Here is a 22917-nt window from a genome sequence, read left to right on the forward strand (position 1 = left end):
CATGATAATATACAGAAATAGATTTCTTATTTTCCTTTTTAAAAATTAAGCCAAATGTGAAAGGTAATCATCATAAGCAGCCTGACAAGGGAACTGAGATACTTGAATAGAAGTTTGCAACCTATGTAATTTAAGTACATAGAAAAAATGCAGGGAAGTCGAAGTCAAACTCAAAAACAAAACTGGGCCCAGATCTGTATCTTTATATTTCAAAGATAAAGCTAGTTGTTTGCACTTTTCTTCATTGAGTTTTCAAATAGTTACAAATAGGCTTTGAAGTTCACAGCAAACGTAAGCTGAATGTCAGACATTCACACCTCTAAGACACTACTGCATCAGCGTCTAAAGCTGTAGACTCAGAAACCCCAGAAACCCTGCCCTGATCATGAAGAACATCATTACAAATTGGCATTTGTTTACATTGCTAAAATTCAAATCTGTAACTTGCTGCCACTGCAGCTCTGCCAGGAGTGGAAATTCTTGGGCAGGCAGGGTTTGGGGATTTTTCAGCACCATGCTCCCTATCCCATCATTGCTCCACTGTGCAGATCATATTTGTTTATTTATTCTTTCTTGTCATGTAAACAAAGGTAAAGTGAAGGGCTTCGAACTTCCTAGCATTTGAACTCATCTTTCATACACCTGAAGATTTAAATATTCCCCCTTAAAAGTTGTCAAAATACCTTCCATCTAACAGTGCAGCTCACCCCCTCTCCCCGAAATTATTTTTTTGAAATCTGTCCTTTTCCAAATAAAATATTCTCAGTGCAGCCAATGAAATGCTGTAGCCACCAATATAAATGTTGTTTCCCTTGGTTTATATTAAATTTAACTGCCTGGCAAACATAAATTCAACAACAAAAAAGGCCTGAACTTCAGTTGTGGGTTTATGAGCCCACACAACGGACTTTATTCCTATTTCATACATTGCTGGATTGTCTGGTAGCACCAAGCTCTGAAATGGTTTGGATTAGTAGAGGGACACATTCTGTCATTCTTAATTCTTCAAACACCCAGATGGAAATTTTACTTGATGAAGAACTCAAGAATGTGAATCATAGTTCTTACCCATTTCATAATGCAAGAAGCCTCATTATGGCTGCTTCAGTGCATTGTTTTATTCCAGCATTGTGTCACCAGCAATGGCCATAATAATCTACAGGTCCTTTTGCATAGCAGGGAAGGGATTAGCACAGGGGTGGGCAAAATGAGGCCTATGGGCTGGATGCAGCCCACCAGGCCATTCTATCCGGCCCGTGGGGCCCCTAAAAAAAATAGAAAATTGATATTAATCTGCTCCTGGCTGCCTGACATGCAGCCCTCCATGGCTTGCCAAAACTCAGTAAGCGGCCCTCTGCCTGAAATAATTGTCCACCCCTGGATTAGCATTTTCAGAGATGTATGCACAGACTAGTGTCCTCAGTACAGCAAGGGGGGCGGGGGAAGCTCTACAAAGGCTTGGAAAATGCTGTTAAACCAATGTAACCTTTTGTCCCCTAAGAGTAAGTGCCATTTGGGGGGCACTGCCGGTATAGAAGAGCCACTAAGTGACATCAGAAGATAGAGCTTCTAGCAGAATTTTCAGTTCAGGGCTGTCCTTTCCCTGCTAAGAGGAAGCAGGAAGCTGATGTCAGTGAATGGCGGTGGCCAATGACAGTCTGGTTCCTGCAGCAACCAGCGGGAAGGAAATGCTGACTGGCAGTGAAGACAAAATGTCCTTGTGGGGGCAGAGCCTTTTTCCCCTGATGAATCTCCAAAAGCTGAGTGGCTTGAAGGCTGAACCACTTGGTAGCCCTTAGGGAGCACTAGGAGGAAAACCTTGTCATGTTTTTGAGATCTTGTACCTCATCCCTAGGTGATAGTCCTGGTTTATGGCATCCATCATTCTTGATTCAGGAAGTACTTAATTCCATACTTAAAGCATTTAGGTAGACCCAGTGAAATCTGTGGAACTGTTAAAGGGTGTACTTTCCAAAACATAAGGGAACCTATCTTCTTTTAATCACTTCAGTAACCTTAGGCACCTTTCTCTTTTGAGAAGTCCATCCTAGGTGCTTAAAGTGACACAAGTGTTTAAATACCTCCCTGAATCCATGCTGTGTGGATTATAGGTGACATTTTCAAGTGTTTGGCTTGGGTCAAACCAAAGGTGAGTTACTGGTAACTCTGAACAGAATGATACCAACACTGGGCATTTTGAAACTCACACACTAAGTGAGGGGTTGGCAACATATGCCCTGTGGGACAGATCCAGCTCACAGAGCCACTGGATCTGGTTAGCAGAGCCAGAAGTTTCTGCATCTGCCTTCACCTGTGCTGAGGCTGAGCAACTGGAAGCTGAGCCCAAACTTACCAGGCAGCAGGGGACTGATCCAGGACTGGGCAACTTTCAGGTATGCCTGCGTTGCAGCCAGAATGCCAGGGGAGGAGAAGCAGCAGCAGGGTGGACACAGAGTCTGGCCACCCGGCCCTGGTGAAGCTCTGTCTGTGCTGTGCCTGAGAAGCAGGGGGCTGGGAAAAGTAGCACCAGCACAGCTCCCAGCTGCCTAGTCCCGGCATGAGCACAGGCAAAGCCAACACCACACACAGCCTGCTCTGGACTGGAGCCAGGTTGTTCTGGCATGCAGTTTGAAAAAGTTACTGGCCCCTATCCTAAGTCATTACTTACAGACAAAGGGCAAATAATTACAGGCAAAATCAACCAAGTAGTTTAGAAGGATGTTGTGCCCAAGTCATTTAAGTGCTTTGGACATTTTCATTCACTGCATTTAAGTGCAATTTGGTTTTTTTCTTCTCTGCACCCAGATTAGAAATCAGACCTGCTTAATTTCATTGGCTACCATAGTAGTAGCTACTTTTTGTTATTGTTTATTCATATACTTCACTTATGAGTTAAACTGATTAAAAGAACCCTTCTGTGTTTACATTTTGAATTGTATTAGGTGCCCCAACAGTTTTTACAGCCCTAATACAATGATCATTTGCAAAGTACTAATATGATCACAGAATGATTTTTATTTATTTTTTTCCTAGCCATTCATATTACTGTAGTGATGGCCAATAGAAAGTTGGTGATCTTAGTTGTTGCTGTGTGGTCGCTTTGCTACCACAAAGAACTTTAAATGTGAAATTGTGATTTATGCTCTTCACTGTTTCCTCATGTTATATCTGCTATAATATTCTACCTGCTTATCAAGCTTCCACTTAAATCCTGGCATGTGAAATGGAGGCTTGCTGGTGAATCTGTAGCAAAACACATGAACTGTTTTTCAATCATTTTACTTGGGTTTATGATTCCTGTATATACCGTATATGTGTTTAAAGGCTGTATTCTCAAAAACAAGTTTATTCATTGATGATATAATAGTGATTGTACTTTTTTTTGGTTAATAAATTGTTTGCTTGGCTTACTTTGTACGACAGCCAAAGTTATCCTTTCCAAGAATTGGTATGGCTATGAAGAAACTAGTAATTTAAATAATAATCATTTGATTATAAAAGCTATTTTAAAAATAACATTTGAACCAAAAACTTGTTTGATCTTAAAGTTGGATAACAGCTGCTAAATAGAATCTTCCTATTACTGAACTTCAGAAATTGTTATACATAATGATTCTATTCAACATCCTAACCAGAAGACCCCATCCAGAAGCTAAGTCTTCATGCAGGCTGATTTTTTTCTCACTCTGACATTTAATAATCACCATGTAATACTATAAAATGCATAGCAACTACAGATCTTTTATTTCCAGTGGATGGTGTAATGAAATTGGGTGAAGCCATCCATTAAAATTGTACTTTGTGCTATGCAGTATTGTTTACAAAGTATTGACATTTGTCATAAACAGAAATTTAAAACATTGTCTTTACTGTTTGTTGTTCAGTGGAAGCTTCTATTCAGCACAATGATCGAAGTTATTCAACACAATGATAAAGAAGATTCCATTACAAAAGATTCCATTCCATTGTCTTACTTAATATATATGCATGCCTTTTATTTTTAACCAAATATTTGTTATTGCACTAAATGTAATAGAAGGTGACTGTAAAGCAATTTTGTATCATATATGGAAAAGTGAAATATCAGATATGCTTTTCACCAAAGCTACCATAGATTTTGCATTGTATGTAACTTATAATAGTAAACCTACTTTTGTTTGATGTTTAGCAGTATTTTATTTATAGCAAAACAAAACAAAACAAAACAAAAACCAAAAAACCAACAACCCCCCCAGTCAGAATCAGGCATTTCTCTTTGTATAATAACTCCAAGAAATTGTTTCCTTTTTTCAAATAGCTGTATTTATTTTGGAGAAAAATGATGGTTTTATAAATTTACAGTAACTATAATCATGTTTTCACTAGAAATGTTTGGAGTGAAAGGTTCATTGTAAGTCAGTTCAAGTTAAAACATCAACTTTCAAATATTTAACTTAAAAATCTAGAGTTCATCTTGCTTTCCTGTTTCATTATTCTTTTTTTCTGAAGTCTTCTTCAGCCCTGCTCCCATAGTCAGCTATAAAACTTCTGCTTATTTATCACAACTGAAAAGAGTTGATTGTTTCCTGGAAGGACAGAAATTCAGCAATTAGAGATATTTAATTCAACTATATGTTCTGCAGGCTAAACTAAGTTTAAACTGTTTTCTTAGAACGTATTTTTAAGAGAAGAAAATAATTACAGTTCTTTAATAAACATAAGAATGTGCAAGTTTCTTTTGGTGGGAAACATATAACATGTATGTAGTATTTCTTTTGGTATTACATCACAATTTTATTTAATTTGTAAGACAAAAGTTAAATTTAATATTTGAGTATAAGCCAAGGGAAAATGTACCATAAACACAGGAATTTTCTGGTGAGTCAGAGTTCCAAGAATCTAAGATTTATTTAGTCCATTTATTTGAGGACCAACTATAACCATTAGTCATTAAGCCATGAATTTTTACATTATCAACTAATTGCACCCTAAAAGCAAGCTTTCACCCAAGCCATTGGGGACTACAGAAAGAATGTGCTTTCACAATCTACCTTTAAAATGCCTTTTAGGATTACTGCTCTAATGCTCTTGGATATTTTTTGTCACATATATTTGCTCCAAGTAAACAACTAACAGTGACACTAAAATGGCATGCAAATTACATGAATTATCAACTATTCTGTATCACAGGAAAAAGTAATCTGCCAACAGCAAGATAAACTTTTCCAATAACATGTCAAAGAGGCAGTATTACAAGTTTATCATTCATCATAGAGCTACACGTAATGCACTGTGTTCTTGTTTAACTACATCTTGCAGGATGAAGTCATTGCTGTTTCAGAGAAGGTAACTGTGAAGCTTGAAGACTTGGCAAAATGGGTACAATCAGATTTCTCCAAATGGAAGTGTGGTTTCCGAGCTGACCCGGTCAAACCCACGGAACTGGGCAAAAATGGACAGAAGGAATCCTTGATGAGATACAGACAGTCCACACTCAATAGTGGCCTGAACTTCAAGGACATTCTGAAGGAAAAGGCTGATCTTGGTAAATATATTTTCCTTTTCTAAAACTGGTGTGCATTCTTGCATATAGCTGTCTTGCTAAGGACAATAAGCCCAATACTTCCATATTCATTGAGGCTAAATTAGCATAAACTCTGACACCACTTCTATACCGCAAGTTTACTGGGCCTGGCAGTGATGCCCTCAAGCCCACCATGCTACTGCAGGGAACAGTCAGTTTGTGGTATAGGTACAACCAAAGAGTATGTCTACATTGCCAGATGCAGTGCAGTGTAGAGATATGCAAGCTAGCTTTGAATGACCTGATTTTGGTATTGGAAGCAATTTAGCTGCAGCAGCACAGAGCTTGGTATGAGCTAATGTAGCTTGCTTCTTGGCTCCTTTATGGCTAGCTCAGGTAACTCAATGCTGTATTGCAGTTTGTGGTGTACATGCACCCTAACACTTAATGCTGTTAGGTTCCTGTTATGAAGTCGCTAGCAAAGCTAATTTGTAAGGGCTTCCTGCAGAAGCTTTGTAGGCGTTGGGATCAAGCATCAGCTATCCATCATATGGGATTGAGTCTGATTCCCCCTTTCTCAGCAGTTAGAATTGTAGAAGAAAGAGATGCCAGTAACTTATTACATCATACTGGTCATCTCCTTGGTGATGCATGACCATCGCCTATCACTATAGCTTGCCCAGTCTTTGTCTAGGATAACGTTAGATGTCTGAAGTAATAAAGTTTCAGCAATTTCCTTGGAGATTAATTCACAGCTTAATGCATTTTACTGTAGGTTTGTACTAATACGTGGCCAACGCTTTATAAAAAACAGTTTAATTAATATTATACCTTTGTGCCACAGTTTGGTGTTGCCACCCAGTGGATCTGTTCCTCCTTGCTCACTTCCTTCCCAAAAACGGTGAGATACAGGAACATATGTGGATAACTTTTCTGCTGTGTGGGAGTCTCCAATGCTATGGATGCCAGCAGATTTGCATCCTTCATTTGCCATAAATACTCCTAGTCCTACAAGAGGGTCATTGTGTACCTACGTTTAAGTCTATGGGTGGAGAGATCTGCTTACATACAGGTTTAAGGTGTAGGTGGGCACAGAACTCAGGTCTAATACTCCAACTTTATAGGAGTTGTACAGGTACAACTTTCATTGTCTTTAATGGGACATAATCTTACACAAGGACTGAAAGATGATGGGGCCAATTTCCATAAATAACCCATGGCAGCTTGATTAGGAGTCTAACATGCAGCCCAATGGAAAGTAAAATATATTTTGAAGTATAGTCTAATGATTCTGCTTAGACTGGCAAGTTTAAAAAATGAAAGACTGAATGATTTCAGGTTTAGAACGTAATTGATCAAAGGTAAGGAATTAAACATTGTCTCATATTTTGTCAGTTTCATAGGTAGAAGTTTCCTTATCAACCTGAGACGTTGATAGAGGGCCATAGTCTTAACTGTGTAAATGGCAGATATCCACTGTATTTCTTTACATCACCTGAGGATCTGCCTTGTAGAATTCCTTTTGAATCTCAGCTTTCCTGTATAATGCCATGTGAAAGGGATTGTATGATGTGGTGTCTGAGATCAGCAGACGAGGGACTGGCCGTCAGGATCCAGGAAGGCACTTGCAGCCCTATGTTCCTATGTAAATGATGAAAGGATTTTCTCCATCTTATGTTACATCAAATATATAGGATGGAAGTTTAAAGTGGAATTGTCAGTTGATCTTTTTGTTCTTACATTTACACTAAGATTTACACAACTTTTATTATTCTTTTTTTCTTGTTGCAATTACACTATTTCTGGTATTTCACTGCTGTTCTTCATTTACAATACATTTCTTCATATCTGTTTGGTGTGTCAAAAGAATCTTAATGTTTTTTAAACAGAACTTTTGTGCTTTAATGTGTTCTTGTTTTGTTTTAAACAAACAAACAAAAGTCCTTTGCGGTAAGTTATAAAACCAGTATTATTTACCCAGGAGCAAAAGAAAATTATCTTGAAACCTAGTATACAGAGTTCAGAGTTGAATGTCAAGCCTTTGAATATAGACTTTATATTGCAAATTCATACAGAATCTCAACTATAACAGTATAATTTCGATAACCCATATTGCATTGCGTGTAGTTTTCTTTTAGATTGTAAGTCAGACTGTGGCTCGTGTCTGTACAAAATACAATTTTGACTGTTGTCTGGTGGGGTTTTTTTAATGTTCTCATTGTGATTGATTATTATTGGTATGAAACCCAAGGGTACAAGGCGACATTTAGCTGGTTAACCTTGTTGCTTTAAAGAATAGGAATAGCCTGTGAAAGGTAGTCCAGAAAACTGTTTTTGTTTTGTTTGTTTTTGTTTTCATAGTTTCACAGTTAGTAGGGTCAGAAGGGACCTGAGCAGATCATCAAGTCCGACCCCCTGCCATGGCAGGAAAGAGTACTGGGGTCAAACGACCCCAGCAAGGTGATTGTCTAGCCTTGTCTTAAAGTCCCCCAGGGTAGGAGCCAGCACCACTTTGCTTGGAAGTTGTTTCCAGATCCTAGCTGCCCTAACAGTCAAGTAGAGGCTCCTGATGTCTAATCTGAATCTACCCTCTGCCAGCTTGTAACCGTTATTTCTAGTCACTCCTGGTAGTGCTTGGGGGAACAGGGACTCCCCCAATGCCAGCTGTCCCCTCTGACTAGTATGGTGCTGGTTTTTCCTCCCCAGGTGCATCACCTTGTATTTGTCAGTGTTGAATCCCACCCTATTCTCGCCCACCCACCCCTATAACCTGTCTAGGTCCAGTTGTAGCCTATTCCTTCCTTCTAGCGTGCCCACATCCCCCTACATCTTAGTGTCATCAGCAAATTTAAACAGTGCTTTTTACCCCCTCATCCAAGTCACTGATGAAGATGTTGAACAGTGCAGGCCCGAGGACTGAGCCCTGCAGAACCCCACTGCCCACATCCCTCCAGGTCGAATAGGACCCGTCCACTACCACTGTCTAGGTGCAGCCCTCCAGCCAGTTGGCGACACATTTGACTGTGTAGCTGTCAACACCACAGTCCCCCAATTTTTTAAATGAGAATAGGGTGAGAGACAGTGTTGAAGGCCTTCCAAAAGTCCAGAAAGAGAATATCCACTGCTACCTCTGCTTCTAAAGATTTGGTGACCTGGTCATAGAAGGCCACCAGGTTGGTCTGCCAGGACCTGCCTCTAATGAACCCGTGTTGGTTGTCCCAAGCATAATCTCCCCTGCTGGCCCCTCGTGGACATGTGCCATAATAATTCTCTCAAAAAGCTTACCCAGGATTGGGGGAAGACTAACTGGCCTATAGTTTGCTGGGTCCTCCTTCCTCCCTTTTTTAAAGATGGGAACCATGTTGGCCCTCTTCCAGTCCTCTGGCACCACACCAGAGCACCATGAGTGCTTGTAAAGGCGTGCCAGGGGTCCTGCAATGACCTCAGCTAATTCCCTTAGCACTCTGGGGTGGAGATCGTCTGGACCAGCTGATTTAAATACATCCAGTCCCTCCAGAATTTCCCTGACTAGATCCTCACTGACCCTTGGCCTAGGTGAGCCTCCCCTGGGGCCTGAGGGGGACCCAGTGGGGGGGGCTGATCCAGTCCCTGCTCAGGAAAATGGAGGCAAAGAAGTCATTAAATAGGTTAACTTTGTCATCTGGTATGGCGACCAGATTTCCTAGAGTGTCTTGTAGGGGCCCCACATTACCAGGTACCTTCTTTTTGCTCCCTATGTATTTAAAAAAGGTCTTCTTGTTGTCCTTGATCTGGGTAGCTAGTCCCAGTTCCAGTTTTGTTTAAATCCAGTATTAAAATTATTTTTGTCAATGTTGTTGGAGCCAGATATCAAATGAATTAAATGCCTTTTGCTTTCCTGGCCAGGAAATAACTTGAAGGAATTAAGTTTTTCTTGCTAAGGAAACAGCTATGTTTGGCAGTGCCAGGAAAGAAAGCCATAGGCCCTCTTCCCCCTTATTTGGTTTGACTGGGATCAGGGTTTAATCGCCTTAATTGAAAGGGTGCTTTGATCTAAGCTGCCTTGCTATCAATGTGTCTGTGACAGGGGGCAGTCTCAGAGCCAGTAACAATGTTGGCCTGCCCACCTGTCTAGGGCAGTCTGCCCTCCTGACTCGTCTGCCACACCTTTGTTGTATTTAAGTAGTTGTTTATAGGTGGGAGGCTGTCCATTTTTTGCCCTAATGCCAAAGGCGTAATACATGGTTCTGACCTCCATTTTACCATGTTCCGTGCCTCACAGATGGCATCCAAAAGACCACTTCCAACTCCCCTGGCCCCATCAGGCATCCTTGGACATACCTTGGCCTGGCCTCTGGCCCAATTTGGCCTCAGGTGTCCATAGATGTGCATGGGTCACATGCTTCCCTCACTGGGTCCTCTACTCCGGCCAACCTACATGTAGTCCTTCAGGCCCCACAGACCCTACTCTACGCAGTCTCTGGCAGAGAATATGCCCCCTCACTGGGGCTTTTCAGCCTTCTACCCCTTGGGCCTCCAGTGTCTGTTGACATACCTGGACCCGTAACTCAGTCAATGGCCCACTCATTCACGTACCTGTCAACGTGCGTGGACCCTGCCTCAGGTCACACTCAATGGACCTGGGCCCTAAGCTTTTCTGTTGGGGTATGCTCCCCTAGCCTTTCCCCTCCACAGTGTCACCCACAAGGCAGTGAGGTCTGAGGCTTTCCTGCACCCCATCCTTGCCTTTCACTAGGGAGAGACAGGTGTGGCATTTCCTGGGAACTGCCCCACCACAAGCAGCCACGCTACACCATCCAACCCCAGCAGGTTGTAGTTTTAGGTTATTCCCCAGGACCAGGAACCTCCTCCATCCTCACAGTTCCTACCCATGACCTCCAGGTGTTCTGGTAGCAGCAGGACTTCTGCTAGGTGATGTTCATCCTTCAGCTCCACAATTGCAACTGGCAGCCCTGCTCCTTGGGTCTGGTCTTATACCCTGGCTGCCTATCCCTACACCAATCAGGCAGCCTTTTGACTGCCATGTGACTGCCTGATTGGGTCTGCTCCCACCTACAGGCTGCTCAAGCCTTAAGTGGCAGGCACCAAAGGTGCCCTGCCACAGTGTCCTCTAAACTGACTTTGTCTCAGTTGTATATGACCACAATTAAATTTTGTTTTGCAGATAAATCCAGTTTTAAAGTGGGGTGATCTTGAGCTATTGATCTGTCTGTGCCCTCTCTGCTCTGTTGTCAAAATGGGACATTTGCTGAACACTGTATGTTCATGGAACTCCCCTAACCCTCAGCATCACACCCATGCAACAAATTCAGCTGCACAGTACATACAATGCTCAAAAATCTGCTAGCTTTAGCTATGGCTATTAGGGTTCTAACATGATCTTTCAGACAACTAGGGACAGGGTCTTTTTTTCTTAAACCATGTTGTAAAGTTTTATTTTTATAGACAGCACAGGGTAAACTGATTGTAAGTTTCATAGTTTAGTCCAGCCTTTATGGGAAATATGTCATCAAATAATTCTGTGAAACAAATCCTGTCTACATTAGTCTGCTAGCAACACCCATGTTTAACCGTGGATGTAGATTAACAAATTTCTGAATCTTCTGTTGACAAGGCCTAGATAAACCGTTTGATTTCCTGGCACTGTTTGCCTTGGGGAAACATACATTTCCTTTATGGAGAAATCCTATAGGACTGAATAGAAAAATGATGTAACTATCCTCCAGTGTATCTTTGAACCATCCTGTAGAATTTAATAGAAAATTATACCTCTCCTAAGGAATTCCAGGAATGGCTCAAATAAAACATGCAGAAGGAATATCATTCAAATTCAATAGGTTTTTAGAGAAATTTCTAGAGAAACTGAGATATTTCTATAGAAGCAAATTGTTGCATCGATATTAAATTATGTAGGACTTCTCCTTAAAGATCATATGTAAAAAAAAAAAGATATTAAAATATTATTTTTCTGAGGTGCAAGGTTTTCTGCCTCAAAAATAATTTTTTTCTATGTTTTGGGGCATTTATGTTATACATTCTGTTCCCTTTTACAAATATGTCAGCATTGAATGCTAGGGGTTAATGTCTTCAGTCTATTTATAGCTTTCAGAATATTTCTTTCAAATGTTGATAAAAAATAAAGAGTAACAATGCAGCATATAAAAATAGAGTTGTTAGGAATGTATTATTCATAATGAACATGAGAACCTGTTTTTCCAGAAGAATTGGTCTGATTAAATCATTCACTACAAGGGCCTCTAGTTATTTATTTTTGTCTTTAGAATTATTTAGGGGATTTTTCTCTGTAACAAATGGACTTGCATAACCATATTTGGTAAACTGGTTGGACATTGCTGAATGAAGAATTATTTCATTTTGCAAACATTTCAGCAACTATGTCGTGTAAACACTATCAGTTAAACGTAGAAAAGTTGCATATTTGTATTCCTTGAGCTATAGTTAAAAAAAAAATCAAATTATTTTATATAACATTGCTTTTACAGAGTTCCTTTAAGTGAAGTATGAAAGCTGCAGTGTAAGCTTTATTGGACTATAAATATGTCATTATAGTTGGACTACATTTATGTGCTTTGGATTGTTGTTTAAGCCAAGAAAATATGTCTCTACAGGTTGACTTTTTATTGAAACCCTTTGAGGCATACAACAGAATGTATTTTAGGCCAAGGTTATTAAAACAGCATTTTCATTTTTGCAGCAGACTCATTGTCAATTATGCTGCCACAAACTGTCTGTGGATAGGCAGTTATGAATGGCTTCATCTCTAAATGTGTCTTTAGAAAAAGAAATAAAAGATAAAGGAGTCAGACCTGAAATTGAGAAGAGAGATGAGGGGTGAGGATGACTGAATTTAGTGCTTGGAGGCTGCATTTGTTGGGGTACACCCATTCTGTGGAACTGCCTGTGTTTAGTTGAGAAATGGCCTTCTTTCCCACCTCTTCTGCAGTTGCTATATTGAACACACAGAGATTTTTCTTTGTGGGGGTGGGGACTGGGTGCTGAATCATGGGTGACTTGTCTGGCAGAGATTCTTCTTGGACCACCTGTTCAGTCACAATTGACTGATTTGACTCGCTTGAGCATTTCATGACAAACTTTGGGTTCTGGTGTTATACTTAATGTTGCTACTGTTTTATACAAGGTTTATGACCTTTGTCATCCTTAAGTTTGTGGTTTGGGTGGCTATATTGTGAACTGCCTTCATCCAGTGGCATTGCAATTAGAAATCATCATCAAGTTCTGTTGGCTAAGATGTTTTTCTACCATAACCTGGGCTTGTATTTTGGCTTATTACCCTTGACCTCTAAATGCAGATTTGGAGAAACTGAAAGTGATTTTCACTACTTTTAAGTAATGTATTTAGAGGTGCACCAATACATCAGTCCAGCATTGGATCGGCACCAATATAAAGAAAATTGAATGTATCAGAAATCGGCCTGTTGTGGCTGATAGTTTGGCCAAAAAATGCTCATGCATGCACACAGCCACAGCGCAGCATGTAGGTGGCGAGGAGCACAGCCTAGCAGCTTGGAGAGCTGCATCCAGCTGGTAAGTCTGTTGTGGTCAAAGGAGAAGGGGGAGGGAAGCGGCGTAGGGGGGCATATCAAGGCCCCTGTGATGAGGGAGGGAGTAGGGTGCAGGGGCTGCCCAGCCAGGGTGGGGTAGACCATGGGATAGAGCTGCAGCTCATTTGGGGAATGCATGGCATTGGGTGGCTCCCACCACTGTGTGAACCCCAGGAGGGCACAGGGGGCATATGCCCCCAGATCTGCGAAGCAGGGTGGGGTACAGCTGTGGGCTGGGGCCTGGTGGGAGGCTAGGCCAGGCTATACATGGCAACAGTGATGCTAGAAGGAGGGCTATGGGGAACTGGGGGGCTGCAGCCAATCCAAATTTTTCCATAGCCCCTCCCATAGCTCCCTTCTCAGCACCACTGCTGCCACTGCCCGCCCCAAGCACAGCCCTGGCCCAACTCCCCTCCTCACCTCCCACATTGGTGCACCCCTAAATATATTCTTGTATGTTCCTTGTACATAATGATGAAGAAGATTTTAATGTACTTGATGCTCCTAGGAGCATCAGGTACTGCTGTAAATGAAGCTTATCTTTCTGCAACTATCATGTACTCATAAAGTGTAGGATGAGGATTAAAAGAGCGTATTTTTTGTTTTTTCTTCTCTTTTGCTTTTCTATCAGTTCTTTAACAGTTTTGTCTTGTAAACACTTGGGCACTGACTTCAGTGGAGTTAAACTATCATAACAATGGAGTAACTCAGTGGGGAGTGACCCTGCCTGCCTTTTCTTTACCCATCTCTTTGTTTGCAAAGGGACATTTTAGGAACTTGTGCTTTCAAGTAAATCCTTTTACTTGTAGATAAGTCAGGCCTTCACCATCCTGGCTATTATGAGCTGAGAGCTGATATCTCATTTGTTATAGGGGCACCTAGATTTTCATTCTTGAGGATTCTAGAACTAACATGAATTCTCTTTGTTATCATTTATCATATTCGTTGAATTCAGAATCTTCTTGTTTAACTCATCATGATAATTTTCTGACCAACTAATTGTTACCTGTTCAGTATATTGCTATTCCTCTGGATTTTTTGCTGTAATCCACAATTTTTTCTCTTTATTTGACTTTCGCAGTCCTGTCTCTGTAATTGTTATGACACACCTTCTCAGTGTTGGTAAGCCTTACCTGATAATCCCATTGCATTATTTCTGTTTTCTACTCAGTGCCACCTGTGCCAAAGCACACCAAATTTTACCTTCTCTTGTGGATCAAAGTGAGACCTTTTAATGCTACTTAGGCAGCCCTATTGATATAGTCACTTTTCAGTGGATAAGGGTGATTATTACCATGGCTTGTCTAAGGTGCTTAGGGGAGCCTGAATACAGAAAGATGGCTCTTTGGGGAAAGAGCAGACGTTATTGGATGTCTTGTATTATGAATTTATAAAACATCTAGCACATGAAGCATCTAGCACATGCAGCCCTATAAATAACAATGTCTACAAACCAGAGTTCAGCATCTATGGATCAGTAAATGGAAATACTGAAGGTTAGGCCTTTTTTGTTTAGTATGTTTTACTGCATTCCACATTAGGGATGCTAAGGCATGAAATGGTCTAATACCTTTTCCCAAGGCACATAAAAGATACAATCCTGAAAGACATAGAGCGAACTCCTGTTGAAGTCAATATGAACTGAGGTCACATAGCATTTAGGAATCATGCAGATTGTCCAAACCTCCTCTCCTTCATTTATTTATTAATTTATTTATTCATGTACATAGTTAGTTATTCATTTGTTCATGTGTTCATTTATTTATTTATTTGTTCTTGTCTGATGAACTATAATGTCTTAAGTTGGATTTTTTTTTAACTCTGTGCATTTTCCCCAGTCTCTGTTTAGGACTGGCTGGTTATGAATGCCTGTTAAATACTGAAAAGTGGTGCTGTGGTTAGGAGTGATATGCCTTCAATGTTCTACAATTCTTGCCTGCCTTTTTTCCTAGATAACATTAGCAGTGTCTGGCTCGCCATTAAAGGATTTTCTTCTCTTCTCCTCAGACTTCTTCCCTTGTTCTGTCTGTCCAGCCACTGGTTTTCCTCTTTGAAATTTCTTCGGCAACAATCTGAAATTTGGGGAGATTGACAGGGTTTTATGGAGGCTATGTTTGGCCACCTGGCCATTTAATTCTCTGGGTCACTACCTTGTCCAAGGCATGTTTTGATGATTTAAGTGCTGTTAATTTCTTCCTTTCTCTAGGGACAGAATACTTCATAATATTTGAAGCTTATGGTGGCAACAAAAGCATTTTAAAACACAGCCCTGGCTGGCTATGGGAGCCATTCTTTCAGCACTGGTTTGTGTTGAGTCTCTTCTACTTGTGGCCACAAGTTTTTGGGAGAGGAGTTTTACCACAACACATTTGATGTCCTTTAGAGTTATTACAATCTGATAGCTAATGTATCTAGATACCAAATGGCTTAGTGTTTTTGTTCTTTAATTTAATTGCCATGTCTTCATTAGGAAATGTAAGCAAAAATCAAGACTACTGCTCATTAGGTAGACCCTAAGAGACAACAGATTTCCCTTTGTTGTTTCATGAAGCAACAGTAAAGCTAATATTATCAAAGCTGAGCTGATATCAGTTGCTATTGTGTCAGCATTTTTATATCAGTATGACAGTGCAATTTCTTGGTAGTATAGGGTACAGCCATTTGCATTTTTGTCCATTCAAAACATTAGGGAAAATCAATATTGCTAAATGGGAAATCGCAAGGAGCCAAATTCTAGTCCTAGTGAAGTCAATGAGGCTGAAGTTTGCTTGGAGGTCTGCTAAAGCTGAAGTAGCACTTGTTTGTACCAATAGGAGACTTTTACCAAAAACTTCAATGGGAGCAGAGCTGGCCCAAAATCCTCACAAGAAATTACAAACTCTTCAAGTATTACAATCAAATGCAGTATAAAAGCCAGGAGCTTTTATACAGTGACAGTGTCCCTGTAAAAGACTTTGGCAAGTTTTAGCTTGCTTTCTGTCTGTTTTTGGCACCAAGATTGACCTTGCCTGGGACTGTAATAACCTGCATACATCTGCTATCCAGGATTTTTTCCCTTGTAGTCATTGTTGGATCTCACATGTAATTCTTACTGACCATGAGATTTTGTTCCAGTAACTGAAAGCTTGTGTGTTGTGCTTTCTGATGCAGAACTCACATGGTCTGAATCTTATTTATCTAAATGTGTGCCTTTTCTTTTGATCTTCTAAGGGGTGCTTTTTCCTCTCCAGCTCTCTAGTTTCCCCTGCTGACATCTTTTTTTGGGGTCCCTCATGGATCAGATTTGGGGCTTCCATTGTTTTGTGTCTGTGTGATTTTTTTTTTTTTGACCAGTATTAATTAGGGAAGTGAGTAAGCTTTCTATGCAAAAGTTACCTTTTACAACTGTCTTTTCTTATAGATCCAAAGGCACCCTTTTATGCCTTGTATCATTTCCATTTAGATAGCCAAATCTGAACATCTATACAAAGTATCAGTATTGTTGGGTGGATGTGCTAACATCCTTTTTTCATTTTGCCTGGCTATTTTCCTTTGTAGATATTCTGCTTTGTTAGGCTACAGAACTTGGAGTTGTGCAATCATCTTTGACTCCAAGCTCTCTGTTAATCTGGCTGTGAAACTGTCTTAATACCAATTTATGAATCATTCTAGACTGTAACCTCTGCTGTCTTGCTAAGATGTAAAGGCTCTTATGTGTACTCTGACATTGTGGCCACAGCATGTAATTCCTTTTCTGGAGGTAAGGAGAAGAGCCAGACACAGCTTATTCAGAACCTCACTTCTGAATTGCTCTTCAAAGCCAGGAGTTCAAAACAAATTACTCCCATGCCCAGAGAGATTGACTGTCGTTGGGTGAGGAAAGCAGGTTGTTTATTAAATGTCTTTTTCTTACATGTCTGGTACTTGAAGGTTGGCTTATCACCAGGTGTTCCTGAAAGCCTAGCCCAAATTCTACCTGCTCTGCTGCTGAAGAACTATTAATTGTTCTTTAAACTACAAACACACAATTTGAATTAAATAATTTACTTGCTATTCTTCTCACCTTTATTCCCAGATTAAACTCTGAGGGGTTCTAAGGCTAGTTGCTTGCTACAGTATGATAGAGATATACAATCTGTAGGAAATAAAATCATATCAGGTAATCAGACTTTAGAAATAAAGATAAATCCACATGCACACCATAACTTCAACACGAGATGTCATTACTCCTGCTGAGAAACGGGTGCCTTTTCCAGAGCTGGAATGACAAGTTACTAAAAGTTAACCCCCACCACACCTCTCCATACCCACACACCCATACATATATAACACTCACCATCATTTCTCATTTTAGGAGAAGACCAAGCAAGTTTCTTGTGTAAAAGTGGTCCAGTATTCAATTTTTTATAGACTGCATGGTCTTACCCCTTTGATGCTTCCCCATATACCTTCCTTGTGTATGTACAGCTTGGGGAGTTAGCTTGCTAATACCTGCTCTTTCTCCTCACACCCTCCCTTTCCCATCAACTCTGGTTTGCCTAACATCTGTAGTGAGCCAGCGAGTAGGAATGGGTCAGGAGTCCATGATTCTGCAAGAGTGACTGAATGAGTGGGAGCCAACCAGTAAAGTTGCCTCCCTGTGACTTCAGAGAGCCAAAATCTTCTGCAATGTACACATGATTCTTATTCACATTATGAAGAGGTATACTCATTCACATTGAGAAGACAAAGGATCTACATTGGTAGCCCTGCTACATGAACTTTTAAGACTCCTTTTATTAGTACTGTGATTTCATAATCTCTTTTAGTTCATTTGGATTATATTTGTCATTTTACATTTGATACTAGCAGAAAGTGAAAGTTATTGATAGTTCAGATTTCTTTTTTTTACCTGGGAGATGAATTAATCTGAATACAATATGTATGTGATATATGAAATAGCATGTATTATAATTGGATGGCTTAGTTCTGGAAATCAATGTTGCATAAACTTTACTTCATTTAGCAAAATCTGTACCATGTAAAATTAGCTCTTCCTTAATTTTATTGTTGATAGTAATTTGCTAGTAAAAATAAATCCTCAACATTATGAACATTCAGCCTGTATCTCTTTAGCTGACTGTTACATTGTGAAGGACAAATACTTGCCACCATAAAAAGGCTTCTGTTTTGTGACTGATAATATATATTATTTTGAAGGGAATATATTTCAGCAGCTCATGAAACACAAAGGTGAATTCTCTCATCTGTGGAGTGTTGTGTAATTGATATAAGTAGAAGCTGAAATTCAAAATAGGCTTATACAGAAGCGCACATTTGACTTTTCTAAACATTTAAATATGTATATCACACCCTCATTTTAAGATGCTGGTTAATGACTTTATGAATGTTGGTAGTCAGAGCATTACATGTAGTTTGAGAAATGTCTGGATATGCTTGCTAAGCAGTATTATTCTGACAGTGTACTAAAGGCCATCTTCAATTTGACTGTGCTCTACTTTGTTATGCTGTGAAAGAAAAAGATAATTCAGCAGAGCATTGTGCTGTCGGGTAGAGACACCACACTTCAGAATACAAATATTACTAAGGATAAATGAATCATTAAAAGAACAGTAGCATAAAATGTCTGATGAATGAACTCCAGGAGTCTATGCTGGGATACATTTAGCATTCATGGACAGTACCATAATACATGAACTAATAGTATTGGTTCTACATTCAGATGCCAAAAACATTTATGGACTCAGAATAATTGTGAATTACAAGGATATAAATACATAGAGGGGGATTTGGGGATATCATAATAAACCATGAGAAAGATGCTAGACTGGTTTCTAATGTTACCAGAACCTTGAGATATATTTACAACCTTGTTCACACTCCTACAGTTTTAGGGGGCAATTTGCCTTTCAATGCAGGCTTATGATTCCCATTAGTGCCAAAGGGAGTTATGCATGTGTACCTAGGGTAGGATAGATCCCTGTATGTTATACGGACTGAGGATTGTATTACAAGTCTAAAATATAATTAAAACATGAAAATGGTCCCTCTTGTCTTCCTCTGGGCTCCCTCATGTCCTGTTCTTCTTTGAGTGATAAAGGGAGTATAGGTAGAGTGTGACAGGGCAGTTGCTGTTTTCCTGAACACTTTATCCACAACTGCATCACTTTTTCACTCTTTATTATTGAAAAACAAAAAATCCCAAACCCAGATGTTCCCACCTGAGGTTTATTTAGCATACAGCATAATGAATTTTAAAAGCATGTTTTAAATACCTGGGGAAAGATGGACCTGTCAGCATTTCTAGAGACAGGGAGGCATCACAATCACTATATCAAAGTTGTGCCTGACAAGAGCTATTAATTAATATCTTGAAAAACTGAAGCCACCATTCAGCATGATAGCTAAGCACATGCCCAACCTTAAGTGTGTGCACTAGATTCACCTATATATGTATATAGGCATGTGCTTATATACCTTGTTGAATGGAGGCTGTGCCAGATCCATTTTTGGCAATATTGTCATTGTACAGGTATGAATATTAGGATGATTATTGTTCCACAAGTAAGGCCATGTAACAAATAATAACCAGTTGCACATATTTATTACCTCTGAAGTATGTATAAAAATGTGCACCAATTATTTATATATGTATAAGATCTCCTCCAAAATGTGTACAACATATAAAATGATCCCAAGACTGAAATAATAATGGTGAGTGTAATCATGAAGTGGTAACCTTGATACATTTATTAAACAATCTCCTATCTGTAGAAACTTCCCCAGCAAAATATCTACTGAGTTCACTTTGTGTTCCACCTCTGTTGGAAAGCCACCTCTAATAAACAGTAGGGCTGTGCAAAGCTTTGGTTGCTGATTCTGTTTGGCGGACATTCGGATGAAACTTCAAATCCAAATCATATCAGGAGACCCTTTAATCTCTCTGAATTGAATCAGAACCCTCCGAATCTATTTGGAGAAATTCAGAGAGATTCAATGATTTGGACATAGACACAGCTTTAAATGTTTTTTCTACATACCTCAAGGTACCAGGCAGCTCATGAACGCTGAGATGGTGGTGCAGATGGACTGTCTCACAGAAGCACAGGGGGGTCCCCAGTGCACTTGGCGGTGGACCTGGAAGTGGACCAGAAGCACTTCCGGTCCACTTCCAGGTCCACTGTGGAGTGCGCAGGGGACCCTCCCCCACCCCACCCCACCCCAGCTCAGAGACTGGTGTCTCCTGTGTCTGGGGGAGCACCCAGGATCCTCCCATGGCAGATCATTGAGCCAAGGGTGTGGGATGGTCCCCCACCAAGCATGCGGGGGGGCCCCTTGTACTAAGTTGGTTGCTGCATCTGCCCCACCATCTCAGCATTCACAAGCCACACCTGGTACCTCGAGTTATGTAGAAAAAACATTTAAAGCTGTGTCTATGGCTGAATTGCTGATTCTTCAAATCAGTATCAAATGTTCAGATTTGGATTCAGCCAAATCAAATCATGGACAGTGATCCAAATTAACAAATCGAATCACTCTTCCCCGAATCAGGCCAAATCTGAATCCGAATTGAATACGGCCCACTTTGGACACCCCTAATCAGTTATTGCTTGGTTCCTTGACAGGGCAGGTGTGCCGGTTCTTTTATTAAGGACAGATAACAGAGCATATAGGTATGAAATATCACAAACATTTTTCAAAAATCAGAAGCTACATGGAAGCACAGACTAGTTCACCAGTCAAGTCCTGGCAGTATGTGACCCTCATTCCACTCCAAAGCCTTTCAAAAATAAAGCGTGCTGCATTACAGGGTCCCGTCTCTCTTATAAGTTCTCTGAAAAATATGTGTGCTGAACAAAATATGTGCTGCTCAGACAAATGAAGTATGGTCAGGAGTTCCACATTCTTTAGTGCTATCAAGAGTCCTTGAGTGGTAGTACTTGATGCCCTGAAGGTATGTAATCCCAATTTCTTGTGAAATAGTCATTCCCTCTGCCCTCACTTGCTGACATGTGGGATCTCAGTCTTTGGTTTCCCTGAATTTCTGGCCCTTCTGGGAACCCTGCAGACCATGCAAACACAGCTTTGCAGGCTGGATCCAGCCTGAAGGTCATAAGTTTGACTTACCCTGAATAGACAATTTGGGGAGCTCAAAAGAGCATTTGCACTAATTAATAGAACTAATGAAAACTGGTTGTCTACTTGTTTGGCCTAGCCTCTCTGCAGATCATCTACAGCAGCAGTTCCCAACCTTGGGTTGCAATGTTCAGGCTGGATCCAGCCTGCAAAGCTGTTTTTGCATGGTCTGCAGGGTTCCCAGAAGGGCCAGAAATTTGGAGGCAGGGCAAGCAGAGGTATGTCACTGCCACTACTACTTGCCCTGCTGATGCCCTGTCAACATCTGAGCTGCCTGAATTTGGCCCTGGGGCCAGGGTGAGTATTTCACCTCTGGTCTATTCTATGCTCTGGCTTCCCTTTTAATTGGAGCAAATACAACCAAAGGTTGTTGCTATTGTGAGGTCATGAGATAATTAGTTATTTGTTTTTCATTAATTACTGACAGCTGTTATTTGGTATTTCAGACAAGCTATATGTGAACTCCTACTGGAAACCTGTATATGGCATGTGCATATTTAGTTAAAACAAGCTCATATCCACAGTCACTGTTTTTCTTTCATAACAAATATTCTCTAGTAAAAGTTTTTAAAATTAAAATTCAATTACAGTGTTCAGTAAAAATCTGCTTAAATCCAAATAAATCTATAATGTTTTAGATTCATCTTATAGCATGCAGAATCAATTCTGTATTTAAAAGTTACTAAATCCATTAGTAACACTTAGCTTCCTGTATTCACCAAAGTAGATTTTTAGTATGGTACACAACGGAAATAGAAACAAGAGTCCAGTTCGATTTGTGTTCCCATTAGGATCCTATTCAGATGCACAAAAATGTAGTCCTATATATTTTGTTTTGTGGTAGAGTGTTCAAAATGAACCAAATAATTTTGGCAGTTCAAATACAGAAACTAAAAATAATTTAATCTGCAGTATGAACATGGTTTCATATTTACACTAGCATCTGGCCTCAGGAATTGAATACTCCATTCTTTAAATAGCTTCACTCTAGCTCTTGAATACATTGTGACTAGAACATTACCCTACAGTCATACACCTTGTTTACATATATGTGTAACACGGTAAAAGAATTTACAGTACTTCAAAACTTCAATACTAGTTTCCCCCACTCCAAAATAATTTTCAAAATGCCACAGTGTAATTCAAGGATATTTTGGAAGCGCTTTTTTAATGTATTTTTCTCAACTGACTTTTGGATATACATTTTATTATCACAGATATTAAACCAGAAGGAAAATCATTGAAGAAAATGGGTGTGTCTACACATGAATTTAAACAGGCTTAAATTTAATGCTCATTAAACTAATGTTGATTAAGCAGGTTTTGTCAGGTATCTACACATGGTGGAATTTGGGACTGACTTTAGTCCCAGATTGCTTCAGCCCTGTCATATACCCCGGTGGCCACTGTGGCAAGCTCCAGCCTCTGGACACATGGCCGCCACCAATTGGCAGCCATGCTGAAGCTGTAGCTACCTGCCAGCATTTGGCAGCCATCTTGGAAACACACCCCTGCCTTCTGATCCCTGGCTAGCCCCTTCCCTGCCCAGAAGCCACGTACCCAGCACAGGGGCAACATGCAACAGCTCCCTTCTTGCCTCCCTCAACCAGGGCTGCCCCTGCCCCTACCAGCAATGCCCAGTGCCCCACTGCTCCAGCCTGGCCCCTGCCAGCAATGACCAGCACTTCACACTGCTGCTGGCCCTAGCAGGCACGC

At 40.4% G+C, this 22917-nt stretch overlaps 1 protein-coding gene across 2 annotated transcripts in view; it reads left to right on the top strand.

Annotated features, from left to right (window-relative positions):
* ARID5B (AT-rich interaction domain 5B) overlaps positions 1-22917 on the top strand; it is a 174797-nt gene that overhangs the window by 13948 nt on the left and 137932 nt on the right. For both annotated transcript variants that reach the window (XM_019538636.1, XM_019538637.1), the window contains exon 3: positions 5299-5524. In XM_019538636.1, coding sequence (XP_019394181.1) covers positions 5299-5524 — 226 coding nt within the window. The remainder of the gene's footprint in view (positions 1-5298; positions 5525-22917) is intronic.

This window comes from Crocodylus porosus, unplaced genomic scaffold (genome assembly GCF_001723895.1).
Source record: "Crocodylus porosus isolate Cpor-Errol unplaced genomic scaffold, CroPor_comp1, whole genome shotgun sequence".
Lineage (NCBI taxonomy): Eukaryota > Metazoa > Chordata > Crocodylia > Crocodylidae > Crocodylus > Crocodylus porosus.